This window comes from Agelaius tricolor, unplaced genomic scaffold (assembly GCF_023055355.1).
Source record: "Agelaius tricolor isolate 1412-34295 unplaced genomic scaffold, bAgeTri1.0.p SCAF_68, whole genome shotgun sequence".
In the NCBI taxonomy this organism is placed as follows: domain Eukaryota; kingdom Metazoa; phylum Chordata; class Aves; order Passeriformes; family Icteridae; genus Agelaius; species Agelaius tricolor.
In genome coordinates this window covers 1598629-1618476 of record NW_027269328.1, presented here as the reverse complement: position 1 = coordinate 1618476, position 19848 = coordinate 1598629, and the positions used below count along the sequence as shown (strand labels likewise).

Genomic DNA, 19848 nt, shown 5'->3' with positions numbered 1-19848 from the left:
AAATTCCCCAAAAATCCCGAAAAAATCCCCCAAAAAACCCCAAAAATCTTAAAAAAATCCCCAAAAATCCCCCCAAAAAATCCCCCAAATTCCCCAAAAAATCCCCCCCCAAAAAATCCCCAAAATCCCCCAAAAACCCAGAAAAATTCCCCAAAAAATCCCCAAAAATCTTTAAAAAATCCCCAAAAAATCCCCCCAAAAATCCCCCAAAAACCCCCCAAAAAATCCCCCCCAAATCCCCCAAAAGTTCCAAAAATATCCCAAAAAATCCCCCCAAAACCCCCCCCAAAAATCCCAAAAAAATCCCCCCAAAAAAACCTCCGAAAATCCCCAAAAAAATCCCCAAAAATCTTCAAAAAATCCCCAAAAAAATCCCCCCAAAATCCCCAAAAAATCCCCCAAAAATCCCCAAAATTCCCCAAAAATTCCCCCCCCAAAAATCCCAGAAATCCCCCCAAAAATTCCCTAAAAAACCCCAAAAAAACACCGAAAAATCCCCCCAAAAAACCCAAAAATCTTTAAAAAATCCCCAAAAAATCCCCCCAAAAAATCCCCAAAATCCCCCCAAAAATCCCCCCCAAAAATCCCAAAAATCCCCCAAAAAACCCAGAAAAATTCCCCAAAAAATCTCCAAAAAATCCCAAAAAACCCACCGAAAAATCCCCCCCAAAAACCCCAAAAAATCCCCCAAAAAATCCCAAAATCCTCCCAAAAATCCCCCCAAAAATCCCAAGAAATCCCCAAAAAAACCCCGAAAAATCCCCCAAAAATCCCCCCACAATCCCCCACAAATCCCAAAAAAACCTCCGAAAAATCCCCAAAAAATCCCCAAAAAGTCCCCCCAAAATCCCCAAAAAGTTCCAAAAATATCCCAAAAATATCCCAAAAATCCCCAAAAAACCTCCGAAAAATCCCCAAAAAAATCCCCCCAAAATCCCCAAAAATCCCAAAAAATCCTCTGAAAAATCCCCAAAAAATCCCCAAAAATCTTCAAAAAATTCCCGAAAAATCCCCTAAAAATCCCCAAAAAATCCCCAAAAAACCCTCTGAAAAATCCCCAAAAATCTTCAAAAAAATCCCCAAAAAATCCTCTAAAAATCCCCCAAAATTTCCAAAAAATCCCCAAAAAATCCCCCAAAAAATCCACCAAATTCCCCAAAAAATCCCCAAAAAATCCCCAAAATTCCCCAAAAAATCCCCCCCCCCAAAAATCCCAGAAATCCCCCCAAAAATTCCCCAAAAAACCCCAAAAAAACACCGAAAAATCCCCCCAAAAAACCCAAAAATCTTTAAAAAATCCCCAAAAAATCCCCCCAAAAAATCCCCAAAATTCCCCAAAAAATCCCCCCCAAAAAAATCCCAAAAACCCAGAAAAATTCCCCAAAAAATCCCAAAATTCCCCAAAAAATCCCCCCAAAAATCCCCAAAAAACCCAGAAAAATTCCCCAAAAATCCCGAAAAAATCCCCCAAAAAACCCCAAAAATCTTTAAAAAAATCCCCAAAAATCCCCCCAAAAAATCCCCCAAATTCCCCAAAAAATCCCCCCCCAAAAAATCCCCAAAATCCCCCAAAAACCCAGAAAAATTCCCCAAAAAATCCCCAAAAATCTTTAAAAAATCCCCAAAAAATCCCCCCAAAAATCCCCCAAAAACCCCCCAAAAAATCCCCCCCAAATCCCCCAAAAGTTCCAAAAATATCCCAAAAAATCCCCCCAAAACCCCCCCCAAAAATCCCAAAAAAATCCCCCCAAAAAAACCTCCGAAAATCCCCAAAAAAATCCCCAAAAATCTTCAAAAAATCCCCAAAAAAATCCCCAAAAAATCCCCAAAATTCCCCAAAAAATCCCCCCCCAAAAATCCCAGAAATCCCCCCAAAAATTCCCCAAAAAACCCCAAAAAAACACCGAAAAATCCCCCCAAAAAACCCAAAAATCTTTAAAAAATCCCCAAAAAATCCCCCCCAAAAAATCCCCAAAAATCTTTAAAAAATCCCCAAAAAATCCCCAAAAAATCCCCCCAAAAATCCCCCAAAAAATCCCCAAAAAATCCCCAAAAAATCCCCCCCAAAATATCCCAAAAAATCCCCAAAAAAACCTCCGAAAAATTCCCAAAAAATCCCAAAAAAATCCCCCCTAAAAAATCCCAAAAATTCCCCAAAAAATCCCAGAAAAAAACCCCAAAAATCTCAAAAAATTCCACAAAATTCCCCCAAAAAATCCCCAAAAATTCCCCCCAAAAAATCCCCAAAATTCCCCAAAAAATCCCCCCCCCAAAAATCCCCAAAATCCCCCAAAAAACCCAGAAAAATTCCCCCAAAAATCCCAAAAAACCCCCGAAAAATCCCCCCAAAAATCCCGAAAAAATCCCCCAAAAACCCCAAAAATCTTAAAAAAATCCCCAAAAAACCCCAAAAAATCCCCCCAAAAATCCCCAAAAAACCCCGAAAAATCCCCCAAAAATCCCAAAAAAATCCCAAAAAAACCTCCGAAAAATCCTCAAAAAATCCCCAAAAATCCCCCAAGAAATCCCCCGCCAAAAAATCCCCAAAATCCCCCAAAAAACCCAGAAAAAATCCCCCAAAAAATCCCCAAAAATCCCCAAAAACCCCCGAAAAATCCCCCCAAAAATCCCTGAAAAATCCCCCAAAAATCCCCAAAAAACTTTAAAAAATCTCCAAAAAATCCCCCCCAAAATCCCCCAAAAAATCCCCCCCCCAAAAAATCCCAAAAATCCCCCAAAAAACCCAGAAAAATTCCCCAAAAAATCCCCCAAAAAATCCCAAAAAAACCCCGAAAAATCCCCAAAAATCCCCTTAAAATCCCCAAAATCCCAAAAAATCCCCCAAAAATCCAAAAAAAAAAATCCCCCAAAAATCCCCCAAAAATCCCCCAAAAAATCCCCCCAAAAAATTCCAAAAATCCCCCAAAAAACCCAGAAAAATTCCCCAAAAATCCCCAAAAAACCCCGAAAAATCCCCCCAAAAATCCCCAAAAAATCCCCCCAAAAAATCCCCCCCCAAAAAATCCCAAAAACCCAGAAAAATTCCCCAAAAAATCCCAAAAAACCCCCGAAAAATCCCCCCCAAAAAAATCCCAAAAAAATCCCTCCAAAAAAATCCCAAAAATCTTTAAAAATCCCCAAAAAATCCCCCCAAAAATCCCCAAAATCCCCAAAAAATCCCCCCCCCAAAATCCCAAAAATCCCCCAAAAATCCCAAAAATTCCCCAAAAAATCCCCCCAAAAATCCCAAAAATTCCCCAAAAAATCCCCCCCCGAAAAAATCCCCAAAAACCCAGAAAAATTCCCCCAAAAATCCCAAAATTCCCCAAAAAATCCCAAAATTCCCCAAAAAATCCCCAAAAAACCCGAAATTTTCCCTTCCCCCACCCCAGAATTGGGGAATTTTTCCCATTTTCCCCCCAAATTCGGGAATTTCCCCCCCAAATTCGGGAATTTCCCCCCAAAATTCGGGAATTTTCTCACCATGCTGCAGCTGCCGCCCGCGGGGATTTGGGAATTTTGGGGAATTTTGGGATTTTTTGGGATTTTTTGGGAATTTTTGGGATTTTTCGGGCGGCTCCGGCGGCTCCGAGGTCGCTGCGGGCTCGGAATTCCCGGAAAGGACAAAAAACCCCGGGAATTTTGGGATTTTGGGATTTTGGGAATTGCGAAATTCCCGGGGAGGGGCGGAAAGGGGGAGGGGAGGGGAGGGGGAGGGGAAAATGGGGGAAAATCCGGGAATTCGGGAAAAATGGGGAGAAATTCCCGGATTTTGGGAAAATGGGGGAAAATCCGGGAATTCGGGAATAAATGGTGAGAAAATCCCAAATTTTTGGGGGGAAAATAGGGAAAAAAAATCCCAAATTTTGGGGGAAAAAATCCCAGATTTTGGGGGGAAAATGGGAAGAAATTCCCGAATTTTGGGGGGAAAATGGGGAGAAATTCCCGAATTTTGTTTTGGGGAGAAAATGGGGAAAAAAGGGGGAGAAATTCCCAAATTTTGGGAGGAAAATGGGGAAAAAAGGGGGAAAATTTCCAATTTTTTGGGGAAAAGAAATTCCCAAATTTTGGGGGGAAAATTCCCAGTTTTTGGGGGAGAAAAATGGGGAAAACCAGGGGGAAAATGGCGAGAAATTCCTGAATTTTGGGGAAAAAATTCCCAAATTTTGGGGGAGAGAAACAGGGGGGGAATGGGGAGAAATTCCCAAATTTTTGGGGTGGAAAAATGAGGGAAAATTCTCAAATTTGGGGGGAAGAATGGGGCAAGAAAGGGGAGAAAATGGGGAGAAATTCCCAAATTTTGGAGGGAAAATGGGGAGAAAATCCCGAATTTTTTTAGGGGAAAAATGGGGAAAAAATCCCAAATTTTGGGGGGAAAATGGGGAGAAATTCCCAAATTTTGGGGATAAATGGGGAGAAATTCCCGGATTTTGGAGGGAAGAAGGGGGGGGGGAATGGAGGAAAATGGGGAGAAATTCCCAAATTTTGGGGAAAAAATGGGGAAAAATTTCCGAATTTTGGGGGGAAAATGGGGGGAAAATCCCAAATTTTGGGGGAAAAATTCCCGAATTTTGGGAAAAATGGGGAGAAAAAGGGGGGAAATTCCCGAATTTTGGGAACAAACGAGGGAAAAAATGGGGAGAAATTCCCGAAATTTGGGGAAAAAATGGGGGAAAATTCCCAAATTTTGGGGGGAAAATGGGGAAAAAAGGGGGAGAAATTCCCGGAATTCGGGAAAAATGGGGAGAAAATGGGGAAAAATCCCAAATTATTTTTGAGGGGAAAAAAGGGGGGAAAAATGGAGGAAAATGGGGAAAAATTCCCGAATTTTTGGGGGGGAAAAATGGGGAAAATTCCCAAATTTTGAGGGGAAAATGGGGGAAAATTCCCGAATTTTCGGGAAAAATGGGGAGAAATTCCCTTTTTTTTTTAGGGGAAAAATGGAGAAAAACCCCCCAAATTTTGGAGGGGAAATTCCCAAATTTTGGGGGGAAAATGTGGGAAAAATGGGGATAAATTCCCGGATTTTGGGAAAAATGGGGAAAAAAGGGGGAAAATTTCCAATTTTTGGGCGAAAAAATCCCAAATTTTGGGGGAAAAATCCCAAATTTTGGGGGGGAAATGGGGAGAAATTCCTGAATTTTGGGGGAAAATTCCCCAAATTTTTTGGGGAAAAAGGGGGAAAAATTCCCAATTTTTGGGGGAGAAAAATGGGGAAAACCAGGGGGGAAAATGGGGAGAAATTCCCGAATTTTGGGGGAAAAATTCCCAAATTTTGGGGGGAAAATGGGGAAAATTCCCAAATTATTTTTGAGGGGGAAAAAAGGGGAAAATGGGGAAAAAAATCCCGAATTTTGGGAATAAATGGGGAGAAATTCCCGAAGTTTGGGGGAAAAAATCCCAAATTTTGGGGGAAAAAATGGAGGGAAATGAGGAAAAAAGGGGGGAGAAATTCCCAAATTTTGGTGGAAAAATGGGGGCAAAATTTCCCAAATTTGGGGGGAAAAATGGGGAAAAATAGGGAAAATTTTCCCAATTTTTGGGGGGGAAAATAGGGAAAAAATCCCCAATTTTTTGGGTGAAAAATGGGGAGAAATTCCCAAATTTTGGGGGAAAAATTCCCAAATTTTGGGGGGGGAAATTGGGAGAAATTCCCGAATTTTGGGGAAAATGTGGGAAAATGGGGAAAAATTCCCAAATTTTCTGGGGGGAGGGGGGAATGGGGGAAAAATTCCCAAATTTGGGGGGAAAAAAGGGGGGGGAAATGGAGGAAAATGGGGAAAAAATCCCAAATTTATGGGGCGGAAAATGGGGAAAACCAGGGGGGAAATAGGGAGAAATTCCCAAATTTTTGGGGGGGAAAATGGGGAGAAATTCCCGAATTTTTGGGAAAAATGGGGAGAAATTCCAGGATTTTGGGAAAAATGAGGAGAAAATGGGGAAAATTCCCAAATTTTGGGGGGGAAAAATGAGGGAAAAATCCCAAATATTTTAGGGAAAAAAGGGAAAAAAAATCCCAAAGATTTTGGGGGTTCTGGCAGAAAATTCCTGGAAAAATTGGGAGAAAAAATGGGGAGAAAAAAAAGGAAAAAAAAGGGAAAAAATGGGGGGAAAAGGGAAAAAATGGGGAAAAATGGGAAAAAAATGGGAAAATATTGCGGGAAAAATGGGAGGAAAATGGGGAAAATTCCAAAATTTGGAGTTTTTTGGGGTGGGAATGATTGGAAAAAAGGGAAAATTGGGAAAAAGGGGAAAATTCCAGAAATTTTCTGCGGAAAATGGGAAAAAATGGGAAAAAATGGGGAAAATTGGGAGAAAAATGGGGGAAAATGGGAAAAAAACCAGGGAAAATATAGGGGAAAATGGGGAAAAAAGGGGGAAAAAGGGGAAAAATGGGGGAAAAATGGAAAAAAATGGGGGAAAATGGGAAAAAAATCGGGAAAAATGGGGCAAAATGGGGGGAAAAACAGGGAAAAATGGGGGAAAATGTGAAAAAATGGAGAAAAATGGAGAAAATTGGGGAAAATTGGGGAAAATTTGGGATTTTTTTTTTGGGGTTTTTTAAACCCTTTAAAAAATTTTGGTTTGTTTTGTTTATTTTGGGATTTTTCCAGGTTTTTTTTTTTGATTTTTCCAGGTTTATTTGGGGTTTTTTTCCAGGTTTCTTTGGGGTTTTTCCAGTTTTTTTGGGGGTTTTTTTCCCATTTTTATTTGGGGTTTTTTTTTTTTCAGGTTTATTTTGGGTTTTTCCAGGTTTATTTGGGGTTTTTCCAGGTTTATTTTGGTTTTTTTTCCAGGTTTATTTTGGGTTTTTTTTCCATTTTTATTTGGGTTTTTTTCCATTTTTATTTTGATTTTTTCCAGGTTTATTTTGGTTTTTTTTTTTTTTCCAGGTTTATTTGGGGTTTTTTCCATTTTTATTTTGGGGTTTTTTTCCAGGTTTATTTTGGGTTTTTCCAGGTTTATTTGGGGTTTTTTTCCAGGTTTTTTGGGGGTTTTTTTCCAGGTTTTTTTCCAGGTTTATTTGGGGTTTTTTTCCACGTTTTTTTTTCCAGGTTTATTTGGGTTTTTCCAGGTTTATTTTGGGGTTTTTTTCCAGGTTTTTTCCCAGGTTTTTCTGGGTTTTTTTTTCCAGGTTTATTTGGGGTTTTTTTTCCAGGTTTATTTGGGGGTTTTTTCCAGGTTTATTTCGGTTTTTTCCAGGTTTATTTTTGGGGTTTTTTTTCCAGGTTTATTTGGGATTTTTCCACAGTTTTTTTTTCCAGGTTTATTTGGGTTTTCCCAGGTTTATTTGGGTTTTTTTTCCATTTTTATTTTGGGTTTTTCCAGCTTTATTTGGGGCTTTTTCCAGGTTTTTTTCCAGGTTTATTTGGGGTTTTTTTCCAGGTTTTTTTCCAGGTTTATTTTGGGTTTTTCCAGGTTTTTTTGGGGTTTTTTCCATTTTTATTTTGGGATTTTTTTCCAGGTTTATTTGGGGTTTTTTTCCAGGTTTATTTTGGGTTTTTTCCAGGTTTTTTTCCATTTTTATTTTGTTTTTTTTTCCAGGTTTATTTTGGGTTTTTTCCAGGTTTTTTTCCATTTTTATTTTGTTTTTTTTCCAGGTTTATTTTGGGTTTTTTCCAGGTTTATTTTTGGGTTTTGCCCTGGATTTCGTTCCAGGTTTTTGCTCCTTTTAGGTCGGGGCAAAGGTCGGGAAAATTCCAAAAATTCCAAGAATTCCTCGGGATTTGCCATTAACGCCGAGGGGGAGGGGAGGAAATCCCAAAATAAATTCACAAACAATTCCTGGAAAATGAAACCAAGAGAAAAATAAAAAAAATTCCAAAAAATTGCCCAAAAATCCCCAAAAAATCCCCCTAAAATCTCCCAAAAATGACCAAAAATATCCCAATAATTTCCCAATAAAATCTCCCCAAAAATCACAAAAAAATCCCTTAAAATTCCAAAAAAAATCCCCCCAAAATCTCAAAAAAAATCCCTGAAAAATCCCCAAAAATAAAAAAAAAATCTTCAAAAATTTTAAAAAATCCCCGCAAAAATCCCCCAAAATTCCCAATAGAATCTCTCAAAAAATCCCTTAAAAATCCCAAAAGATCCCAAAAAAATCTCAAAAAAATTCCCCCAAAATCTCCAAAAAATCCCCCCAAAGTCCCAAAAAATTCCCTAAAAAATCCCAATAAAATCTCCAAAAAATCCCCCCAAAATTCCAAAGAACTGCCCAAAAATTCTCAAAAAAATCCCTTAAAAATCCCCCAAAATATTAAAAAATCCACGAAAAAAATGCCCAAAAATTCCCAATAGAATCTCCAAAAAAAATCCCTTAAAAATTCCAAAAAATTGCCCAAAAAAATCCCCCAAAAATGTCCTCAAAATCTCCAAAAAATCTCCCCAAAAATATCCCTCAAAAATCCCCCAATATTCCCAATAGAATCTCCCAAAAAATCCCTTTAAAATTCCAAAAAATTGCCCAAAAAATCCCAAAAATCCCTTAAAAATTCCCAAAAAAAATCCCTTAAAAATCCCCAAAAAATAAAAAAAAATTCACCAAAAATATTTAAAAATCCCAAAAAAATTCCTCAAAAAATCCCTCAAAATTCCCAATAAATCTCCAAAAAAATCCCCCCAATATTCCAAAACATCTCAAAAAATCCCCAAAAATTTCCCAAAAAATCTCCAAAAAATTATTTTAAAAATGCCAGAAAAATTCCCAAAATTTTCCCCTAAAATTCTCCCCAAAATTCCCAAAAAATCAAATAAAATTCCCCTAAAAATTCCCCAAATTTTTTTAAGATTGCCCCAAAATTCCCCAAAAATTCCCAAAAAATCTCCCTAAAAATTCCCCACATTTCCTTTTTAATTCCTCGAAAATTCCCCTCAAAATTCCCCAAAAAAATTCCCGAAAAATTTTTAAAAATTCCCTCAAAATTTCCCTAAAAATTAAAAAAAAAATCTCCCAAAAAATTCCCATTTTTACCGACTGAAAAGGGGGCGGGGCCAGAGCAATGAGAGGCGTGGCTTCCATGAGTGGGCGTGGCTTCGTCAATACAGCGGGCTATGTGAGGGGCGTGGCTTTGGTAAAGGGGCGTGGCTTCACTGAGCGTTGCAGCCTATGTGGGGGCGCGGCTTCGCGGAGGGGGCGTGGCTTCACCGAGGTTTTTTGTGCGAGGGGCGTGGCTTCCCTTATGGGGCGTGGCTTCGGTGAGTGCTGTGGGCTACGTGCGGGGAGAAATCCCCCAAAAAGCCCCAAAAATTAAAAAAAACCCTAAAAACCAAAAAATCCTCAAAAAAATCTCCGAAAACTCTTTAAAATCTCCCCAAAAATTCCGCCAAAAGTTTGAAGGGAGAGGCTTCGCTGAGGGGGCGTGGCTTCGGTGAGTGCTGAGGGGGCAACGTGAGGCGAGAAATCCCCCAAAAAGCCCCCCCCCCCAAAAAAAACCCCAAAATCCCCAAAAATCTCCCCCAAAAAATCTCCCCCAAAAATCCCCAATAATAAAAAAAAATCTGCCACAACTCCTTAAAATCCCCTCAAAATTTCCCCCAAAAGTTTGAAGGGAGAGGCTTCGCTGAGGGGGCGTGGCTTCGGTGAGTGCTGAGGGGGCAACGTGAGGCGAGAAATCCGCCAAAAAGCCCCCAAAATAAAAAACACCCAAACACCCAAAAAATCCCCCCAGAAATCTACGCCAAAGATCCCCAATAATAAAAAAAAATCTTCCAAAACTCTTTAAAATCCCCCCAAAAATTCCCCCAAAAGTCTGAAGGGAGAGGCCTCGCTGAGGGGGCGCGGCTTCGGTGAGTGCTATGGGCTATTTGAAGGGTGAAATTCCTAAATCCCCCAAAAGCCACCCAAAATAAAAAAAGACCCTAAAACCAAAAAATCCCCCCCAAAATCCCCAATAATAAAAAATTAATCTCCCAAAACTCTTTAAAATCCCCCCAAAAATTCCCCCAAAAGATCGAAGGGCGAGGCTTCGCTGAGGGGGCGTGGCTTCGGTGAGTGCTGAGGGCGTCGTGAAGGGAGAAATCCCCAAAAAGCCCCCAAAATAAAGAAAAACCCTAAAAACTAAAAAAATCCACAAAAATATATCCCAAAACTCTTTAAAATTCCCCCAAAAATTCCCCCAAAATTTTGGAGGGACAGGCTTCGCTGAGGGGGCGTGGCTTCTGTGGGTGCTGTGGGCTACGTGAGGGGAGAAATCCCCCAAAGAGCCCCCAAAATAAAAAAAAAACTAAAACCCAAAAAATCCCCCAAAAATCTCCCCTCAAAATCCCCGATAATAAAAAAATAATCTCCCCAAATCCTTCAAAATCCCCCCAAAAATTCCCCCAAAAGATTGAAGGGAGAGGCTTCGCTGAGGGGGCGTGGCTTCGGTGAGTGCTGTGGGCGACGTGAGGGGAGAAATCCCCAAAACCCCCCAAAATAAAAAAAAACCCCTAAAACCCAAAAAATCCCCCCAAAATTGTCCCTCAAAAGTCCCCAATTAAAAAAAAAATCTTCCAAAATCCTTTAAAATCCCCTCAAAAATTCCCCCAAATTTTGAAGGGAGAGGCTTCGCTGAGGGGGCGCGTCTTCGGCTACTGCTGTGGGCTAATTGAGGGGTGAAATCCCCAAATCCCCCAAAATCCACCCAAAATAAAAAAAAACCCTAAAACCCAAAAAATCCCCCCAAAATCCCCAATAATAAAAAATAAATCTCCCAAAACTCTTTAAAATCCCCCCAAAAATTCCCCCAAATGATTGGAGAGGCTTCGCTGAGGGGGCGCGGCTTCGGTGAGTGCTGTGGGCGACGTGAGGGGAGAAATCCTCCAAAAGCCCCCAAAAGAAAAAAAAACCTAAAACCCAAAAAATCCCCCCAAAAATCTCCCCCAAAATTCTCACAAAATCCTTTAAAATCCCCCCAAAAATTCCCCCAAAATTTTGAAGGGAGAGGCTTCGCTGAGGGGGCGTGGCTTCGGTCTGTGCTGTGGGCGACGTGAGGGGAGAAATCCCCCAAAAAGCGCCCAAATAAAAAACACCCAAACACCCAAAAAATCCCCCAAAAATCTCCCCTCAAAATCCTCAATAATAAAAAAAATTCTCCCAAAACTCTTTAAAATCCCTCCAAAATATCCCCCAAAAGTCTGAAGGGAGAGGCTTCGCTGAGGGGCCGTGGCTTCGGTGAGTGCTGTGGGCTACGTGAGGGGAGAAATCCCCCCAAAAGCCCCCAAAATAAAAAAAAAACCCTAAAACCCAAAAAATCCTCAAAAAAATCTCCCCCAAAATCCCTAATAATAAAAAAAAACTCCCAAAATCCTTTAAAGTTCCCTCAAATTTCCCCCAAAAGTTTGAAGGGAGAGGCTTCGCTGAGGGGGCGTGGCTTCGGTGAGTAGTGAGGGCTACGTGAAGGGAGAAATCCCCCAAAAAGCCCCCAAAATAAAAAAAAAAACCTAAAATCAAAAAAATCCTCAAAAAAATCTGCCAAAATCCTTTAAAATCCCCCCAAAAATTCCCCCAAAAGATTGAAGGGAGAGGCTTCGCTGAAGGGGCGTGGCTTCGGTGGGTGCTGCGGGCGACGTGAGGGGAGAAATCCCCCAAAACCCCCCAAAATTAAAAAAAAACTAAAACCCAACAAATCCTCAAAAAAATCTCCCAAAATCCTTTAAATTCCCCCCAAAAATTCCCTCAAAAGTTTGAAGGGAGAGGCTTCGCTGAGGGGGCGCGGCTTCGGTGAGTGCTGTGGGCTATTTGAAGGGTGAAATTCCCAAATCCCCCAAAAGCCACCCAAAATAAAAAAAACCCTAAAACCCAAAAAATCCCCCCAAAAATCTCCCCCCAAAATCCTCAATAATAAAAAAAATTCTCCCAAAACTCTTTAAAATCCCCCCCAAAAGATTGAAGGGAGAGGCTTCGCTGAGGGGGCGTGGCTTCGGTGCGTGCTGTGGGCTACGTGAAGGGAGAAATCCCCCAAAAAGCCCCCAAAATAAAAAAAAAACCTAAAACCCATAAATCCCCCCAAAAATCCCCAATAAGAAAAAATAAATCTCCCAAAACTCTTTAAAATCCCCCCAAAAATTCCTCCAAAAGATTGAAGGGAGAGGCTTCGCTGAGGGGGCGTGGCTTCGCTGAGTGCTGTGGGCGACGTGGGGGGCGTGGCTTCTTTGACGTGAGGGGCGTGGCTTCTTCGAGAGTGCGTGGTCTAAACTGGGCCAAAGTTCGAGGCCGCAGGTTCGAGTCCCGGCTCCGGCGGCGGCCATGGCGCCGAGGGCTGTGATCTTCGACCTCGGCGTTCTGCTGAAACCGGGCCTGCAGCACTTCCTGCACGCCTGCGAGCGCGACTGGGCCTTGCCCAGGTAGGCCCGGCTCGGTTGGGCTCGGTTTGGTTCGGTTCGGTTCGGTTTGGGCTCGGTTTGGTAAAGCCGCGCCTGGCACGGCCGAAAGCGCCCGCCCGAGCGTTAATGCGGGGCGGCGGCGCACGAGTCCCACGGAATCAACGCGAGAATTTTGTGGTTGGCGGCGCCGCCCGCGTGGAGTTTGAGTTTAGGAAGTTTGGGGATTTTGGGGATTTGGGGATTTTTGGGGTTTTTGGGATTTCGGGTTTGGGATTTGGGGTTTTTGGGATCTGGGGTTTGGAGTTTTTTGGGGTTTGGGGTCTGGAATTTTTTGGGATTTGGGGTTTTTGGGGTTTTTGAGATTTGGGGTTTTGGATTTGGGATCTGGGATTTTGGGGGTTTGGGGTTTTTGGGATTTGGGATTGGGATTTGGGGATTTCGGGTCTGGGGTTTTTTGGGATTTGGGGGTTTGAGGTTTTGGGATTTGGGGTTTGAGGATTTTTGGATTTGGGGATTTCAGGATTTGGGATTTGGAGTTTTTTGGGATTTGGGGTTTTTGGGGTTTTTGAGATTTGAGGTTTTGGATTTGGGATCTGGGATTTTTGGGATTTGGGGTTTTGGGGTTTTTGGGGATTTGGGATCGGGGGTTTAGGATTGAGGATTTGGGATTTGGGATTTTTGGGTTTTGTATCAGGGATTTGGGATCTGGGATTTAGGATCAGGGATTTCGGGTTTGGGATTTTTGGTCATTTGGGGGTTGGGATTTGGGATTTTGGGTCTTTGGGGTTTTGGCATTTGGGGTTTTTGGGATTTGGAGTTTGGGATTTGGTCTTGGGGATTTGAGGTTTTGGGGTTTTTTCTTTGGGGTTTGGGAATTTGGGATTTGGGAATTTGGGATTTTGGGGTCTGGAGGTTTTTGGGGTTTGGGATTTGGGAGATTTGGGATTATGGGAATTGGGAATGTTTGGGATTATTGGGATTTGAATTTGGGGATTTAGGATTTCGGGTTTGGGATTTGGGGTTTGGGGTCTGGAGTTTTTTGGGGTTTGGGATTTTGGGGGTTGAGAGATTTGGGATTGGGGGTTGGGGATTGGGGTTTGGGGTTTTTTGGGATTTGGGGTTTTTGGGATTTGGGGATTTCAGGATTTGGGATTTGGGAATTTTTTGGGATTTGGGCTTTTTGGGGTTTTTGAAATTTGGGATTTGGGATCTGGGATTTTTGGGATTTAGGGTTTGGGGAGTTTGGGATTTGGGGTTTTTGGGATTTGGGAATTTCAGGATTTAGGATTTGGAAATTTTTGGGATTTGGGATTTTTGGGGTTTTTGAGATTTGGGGTTTTGGATTTGGGATCTGGGATTTTTGGGTTTTGGGGTTTGGGGTTTTTGGGTTTTGTATCCGGGATTTGGGGTTTGGGGTTGGGATCTGGGATTTAGGATCAGGGATTTGGGGTTTGGGGTTTGGGATTTTTGGGGTTTGGGATTTTTGGTCATTTAGGGGTTGGGATTTGGGATTTTGGGTCTGTGGGGTTTTGGCATTTGGGGTTTTTGGGGATTTGGGGTTTGGGATTTGGTCTTGGGGATTTGAGGTTTTGGGGTTTTTTCTTTGGGGTTTGGAAATTTGGGGTTTGGGGTTTGGGATTTGGGGTCGGGAGTTTTTGGGGTTTGGGATTTGGGATTTTGGGGATTTGGGGTTTTGGGATTGAGATGGGGGTTTGTGGTTTGGAATTTGAGATTTGGGATCTGAGATTTGGGATTGGGTTTTGTTATGGGATCTGAGCTTTGGGGTTTGGGGTTTTTATGGGATTTGGGTTTGGGATTTTATGGGATCTGTCATTTGGGATTTGGGGTTTTTATGGGATCTGAGGTTTGGGATTTGGGGTTTTATGGGATCTGGGATCTGGGATTTGGGGTTTGGGGTTTTTATGGGGTCTGACCTTTGGGGTCTGGGATTTTTGGGATTTGAGCTTTGGGGTTTTATGGGATTTGACCTTTGGGGGTTGGACTTTATTTGGGATCTGAGCTTTGGGGTTTGGGTTTTCCTGGGATCTGAGTTTTGGGGTTTTTATGGGATCTGAGCTTTGGGATTTGGGGTTTTATGGGGATTTGACCTTTGGGGTTTGGGGTTTTTGGGCTCTGACCCTTGGTGTTTATGGGGTTTGTGTGGGATCTGTGATTTGGTGTTTATGGGGTTTGTGTGGGCTCTGACCCTTGGTGTTTATGGGGTTTGTATGGGCTCTGTGATTTGGTGTTTATGGGGTTTGTATGGGCTCTGACCCTTGGTGTTTTGTGGGGTTTGTATGGGATCTGTGATTTGGTGTTTATGGGGTTTGTATGGGATCTGTGATTTGGTGTTTATGGGGTTTGTATGGGCTCTGACCCTTGGTGTTTATGGGGTTTGTATGGGCTCTGACCCTTGGTGTTTATGGGGTTTGTGTGGGCTCTGACCCTTGGTGTTTATGGGGTTTGTGTGGGCTCTGACCCTTGGTGTTTATGGGGTTTGTATGGGCTCTGACCCTTGGTGTTTATGGGGTTTGTATGGGATCTGTGATTTGGTGTTTATGGGGTTTGTATGGGCTCTGACCCTTGGTGTTTATGGGGTTTGTGTGGGCTCTGTGATTTGGTGTTTATGGGGTTTGTATGGGCTCTGTGATTTGGTGTTTATGGGGTTTGTGTGGGCTCTGACCCTTGGTGTTTATGGGGTTTGTATGGGCTCTGACCCTTGGTGTTTATGGGGTTTGTATGGGATCTGTGATTTGGTGTTTATGGGGTTTGTATGGGCTCTGACCCTTGGTGTTTATGGGGTTTGTGTGGGCTCTGTGATTTGGTGTTTATGGGGTTTTTGGGCTCTGACCCTTGGTGTTTATGGGGTTTGTATGGGCTCTGACCCTTGGTGTTTATGGGGTTTGTATGGGATCTGTGATTTGGTGTTTATGGGGTTTGTGTGGGCTCTGACCCTTGGTGTTTATGGGGTTTGTGTGGGCTCTGTGATTTGGTGTTTATGGGGTTTGTATGGGCTCTGACCCTTGGGGTTTATGGGGTTTTTTTGGGATCTGTGATTTGGTGGTTTTGGGGTTTTTTTGGATCTGTGATTTGGTGGTTTTGGGGTTTTTGGCTCTGACCTTTGGGGTTTCTCTCCAGGGGTTTCTTTGAGGCCGTTCTGGACTCGGGCGGATCCCAGAGCCCCCGAGCCCGAGCGCTGCGGGGCCACATCGGCCTCAGCCAGGTGGGGATCGGGATCGACCTATGGGATCGACCCTGGGGATTTGGGATCGACCTTGGGGAGTTGGGATCGACCGTTGGGATCCACCTGTGGTAGTTGGGATCGACCTCAGGGATCTGGGATCCACCCAGGGGAGTTGGGATCGACCCTGGGGGATCAACCTTTGGGATTTAGGATCAACCTTTGGGATTTGGGATCGACCCTGGGGATTTGGGATTGACCTTTGGGATCCACCCGGGGGATTTGGGATCGACCTATGGGATCAACCTCTGGGATTTGGGATCCACTCCAGGGATTTGGGATCAACCTTTGGGGATTGACCTTGGGGATTTGGGATCGACCTTTGGGAATCGACCATGGGGATTTAGAATCAACCTTGGGGATTTGGGATCCACCCTGGGGATTTGGGATCGACCTCTGGGGATCGACCTTGGGGATCGACCTTTGGGGATTTGGGCTCGACCTTGGGGATTTGGGCTCGACCTTGGGGATTTGGGATCGACCTTTGGGATCAACCTTGGGGATTTGGGATCGACCCTGGAGGATTTGGGATCCACCCTGGGGATTTGGGATCAACCTTTGGGATCGACCCTGGAGGATTTGGGATCCACTCGGGGGATTTGGGATCAAGCTCTGGGATCAAGCTCTGGGATTTGGGATCAACCTTTGGGATTGACCCTGGGGATTCAGGATCGACGTTGGGGATTTAGGATCCACCTGTGGGATTTGGGATCGACCTCTGGGATCGACCTGTGGGATTTAGGATCCACGCGGGGGAGTTTGGATCGACCTTTGGGGATCGACCTTGGGGGTTGGGGATCCACCTTTGGAATCGACCCGGGAGATTTGGGATCCACCTGGGGGTTTTGGGGTCACCCCTAGGTTTGGGATCGACCATGGGGATTTAGGATCCACCTTTGGGATCCACCTTGGGGATTTAGGATCCACCTTGGGGATGTGGGATTGACCTGGGGGATTTGGGATCAACCTTTGGGGAGTTGGGATCCACCCGGGGGAGTTGGGATCAACCGGGGGGATCAACCTGGGGGATTTGGGATCCACCTTGGGGGATGTGTGATCAACCTTGGGGATTTGGGATCAACCTATGGGATCAAGCTCTGGGATTTGGGATCGACCTTGGGGATTTGGGATCGACCCTGGGGGATTTGGGATCCACCTTGGGGATTTGGGATCGACCTTGAGGATTTGGGGTCACCCCGAGGTGTGCGATCGACCATGGGGATTTGGGATCGACCTTTGGGATCGACCTTGGGGATTTGGAATCAATCAACCTGTGGGATTTGGAATCCACCCTGGGGATTTGGGATCAACCTATGGGATCAAGCTCTGGGATTTGGAATCGACCCTGGGGATTTGGGATCGACCCTGGGGAATCGACCATGGGGATTTAGAATCAACCTTGGGGATTTAGGATCCACCTGGGGGATTTGGGATCGACCATGGGGATTTGGAGTCACCCCTAGGTTTGGGATCGACCATGGGGATTTAGGATCCACGTTTGGGGATCGACCTTGGGGATTTAGGGTCAACCTTGGGTTTGGGATCGACCCTGGGGATTTGGGATCCACCCGGGGGATTTGGGATTGACCGGGGGGGGATCAACCTGGGGGATTTGGGATCCACCTTGGGGGATGTGTGATCAACCTCGGGGATTTGGGATCTACCTCGGGGATTTGGGATCAACCTATGGGATCAAGCTCTGGGATTTGGGATCAACATGGGGGATTTAGGATCGACCCTGGGGATTTGGGATCCACCTTGGGGATTTGGGATCGACCCTGGGGATTTGGGGTCACCCCGAGGTGTGCGATCGACCATGGGGATTTGGGATCGACCTTTGGGATCGACCTTGGGGATTTGGAATCAATCAACCTGGGGGATTTGGAATCCACCCTGGGGATTTGGGATCGACCTTTGGGATCGACCTTTGGGATTTGGGATCAACCCTGGGGGGTTTGGGGTCAGCCCTGGGGTTTGGAAATGACCTGGGGGATTTAGAATCAACCTTGGGGATTTGGGATCCACCTGGGGGATTTGGGATCGACCTTTGGGGATTGACCCTGGGGATTTGGGATCGACCTTGGGGATTTGGGATTGACCTTTGGGATCCACCCGGGGGAGTTGGGATCGACCCTGGGGATTTGGGATTGACCTTTGGGATCCACCCGGGGGATTTGGGATCGACCTATGGGATCAACCTCTGGGATTTGGGATCCACTCCAGGGATTTGGGATCAACCTTTGGGGATTGACCTTGGGGATTTGGGATCGACCTTTGGGAATCGACCATGGGGATTTAGAATCAACCTTGGGGATTTGGGATCCACCCTGGGGATTTGGGATCGACCTCTGGGGATCGACCTTGGGGATCGACCTTTGGGGATTTGGGCTCGACCTTGGGGATTTGGGCTCGACCTTGGGGATTTGGGATCGACCTTTGGGATCAACCTTGGGGATTTGGGATCGACCCTGGAGGATTTGGGATCCACCCTGGGGATTTGGGATCAACCTTTGGGATCGACCCTGGAGGATTTGGGATCCACTCGGGGGATTTGGGATCAAGCTCTGGGATCAAGCTCTGGGATTTGGGATCAACCTTTGGGATTGACCCTGGGGATTCAGGATCGACGTTGGGGATTTAGGATCCACCTGTGGGATTTGGGATCGACCTCTGGGATCGACCTGTGGGATTTAGGATCCACGCGGGGGAGTTTGGATCGACCTTTGGGGATCGACCTTGGGGGTTGGGGATCCACCTTTGGAATCGACCCGGGAGATTTGGGATCCACCTGGGGGTTTTGGGGTCACCCCTAGGTTTGGGATCGACCATGGGGATTTAGGATCCACCTTTGGGATCCACCTTGGGGATTTAGGATCCACCTTGGGGATGTGGGATTGACCTGGGGGATTTGGGATCAACCTTTGGGGAGTTGGGATCCACCCGGGGGAGTTGGGATCAACCGGGGGGATCAACCTGGGGGATTTGGGATCCACCTTGGGGGATGTGTGATCAACCTTGGGGATTTGGGATCAACCTATGGGATCAAGCTCTGGGATTTGGGATCGACCTTGGGGATTTGGGATCGACCCTGGGGGATTTGGGATCCACCTTGGGGATTTGGGATCGACCTTGAGGATTTGGGGTCACCCCGAGGTGTGCGATCGACCATGGGGATTTGGGATCGACCTTTGGGATCGACCTTGGGGATTTGGAATCAATCAACCTGTGGGATTTGGAATCCACCCTGGGGATTTGGGATCAACCTATGGGATCAAGCTCTGGGATTTGGAATCGACCCTGGGGATTTGGGATCGACCCTGGGGAATCGACCATGGGGATTTAGAATCAACCTTGGGGATTTAGGATCCACCTGGGGGATTTGGGATCGACCATGGGGATTTGGAGTCACCCCTAGGTTTGGGATCGACCATGGGGATTTAGGATCCACGTTTGGGGATCGACCTTGGGGATTTAGGGTCAACCTTGGGTTTGGGATCGACCCTGGGGATTTGGGATCCACCCGGGGGATTTGGGATTGACCGGGGGGGGATCAACCTGGGGGATTTGGGATCCACCTTGGGGGATGTGTGATCAACCTCGGGGATTTGGGATCTACCTCGGGGATTTGGGATCAACCTATGGGATCAAGCTCTGGGATTTGGGATCAACATGGGGGATTTAGGATCGACCCTGGGGATTTGGGATCCACCTTGGGGATTTGGGATCGACCTTGAGGATTTGGGGTCACCCCGAGGTGTGCGATCGACCATGGGGATTTGGGATCGACCTTTGGGATCGACCTTGGGGATTTGGAATCAATCAACCTGTGGGATTTGGAATCCACCCTGGGGATTTGGGATCGACCTTTGGGATCGACCTTTGGGATTTGGAATCAACCCTGGGGGATTTGGGGTCAGCCCTGGGGTTTGGAAATGACCTTGGGGATTTGGGATCAACCTTGGGGATTTAGGATCCACCTGGGGGATTTGGGATCGACCTTTGGGATCCACCCGGGGGAGTTGGGATCGACCCTGGGGATTTGGGATTGACCTTTGGGATCCACCTTTTGGATTTAGGATCAAACTTTGGGATTTGGGATTGACCTTTGGGATCGACCCTGGGGATTTGGGATCCACTCGGGGGATTTGGGATCAACCTCTGGGATCGACCCTGGGGATTTGGGCTTGACCTGGGGGATTTGGGATCGACCCCGGGGATTTGGGATCCACCTTGGGGATCAACCTCTGGGATTTGGGATCGACCCTGGGGATTTGGGATCCACTCGGGGGATTTGGAATTGA

The 19848-nt window shown here is 45.1% G+C and overlaps 2 protein-coding genes across 3 annotated transcripts in view; one reads left to right on the top strand and one right to left on the bottom strand.

Moving 5' to 3' along the window:
* LOC139584903 (L-gulonolactone oxidase-like) overlaps positions 1 to 10633 on the bottom strand; it is a gene marked incomplete at its 3' end in the record, with an annotated part of 72305 nt that extends 61672 nt beyond the window's left edge. Inside the window, exon 1 of the mRNA XM_071417254.1 lies at positions 8975 to 10633. Coding sequence (XP_071273355.1) covers positions 8975 to 9022 — 48 coding nt within the window. The remainder of the gene's footprint in view (positions 1 to 8974) is intronic.
* Positions 10634 to 12156: 1523 nt separating this feature from the next.
* Positions 12157 to 19848, top strand: part of EPHX2 (epoxide hydrolase 2) — a 52630-nt gene continuing 44938 nt past the window's right edge. For both annotated transcript variants that reach the window (XR_011676848.1, XM_071417138.1), the window contains exons 1-2: positions 12157 to 12327; positions 15445 to 15529. Coding sequence is in view for 1 of the 2 variants with exons in the window: in XM_071417138.1 (XP_071273239.1) it covers positions 12230 to 12327; positions 15445 to 15529 (183 nt within the window). In the remaining variant the exon portion in view is untranslated. The remainder of the gene's footprint in view (positions 12328 to 15444; positions 15530 to 19848) is intronic.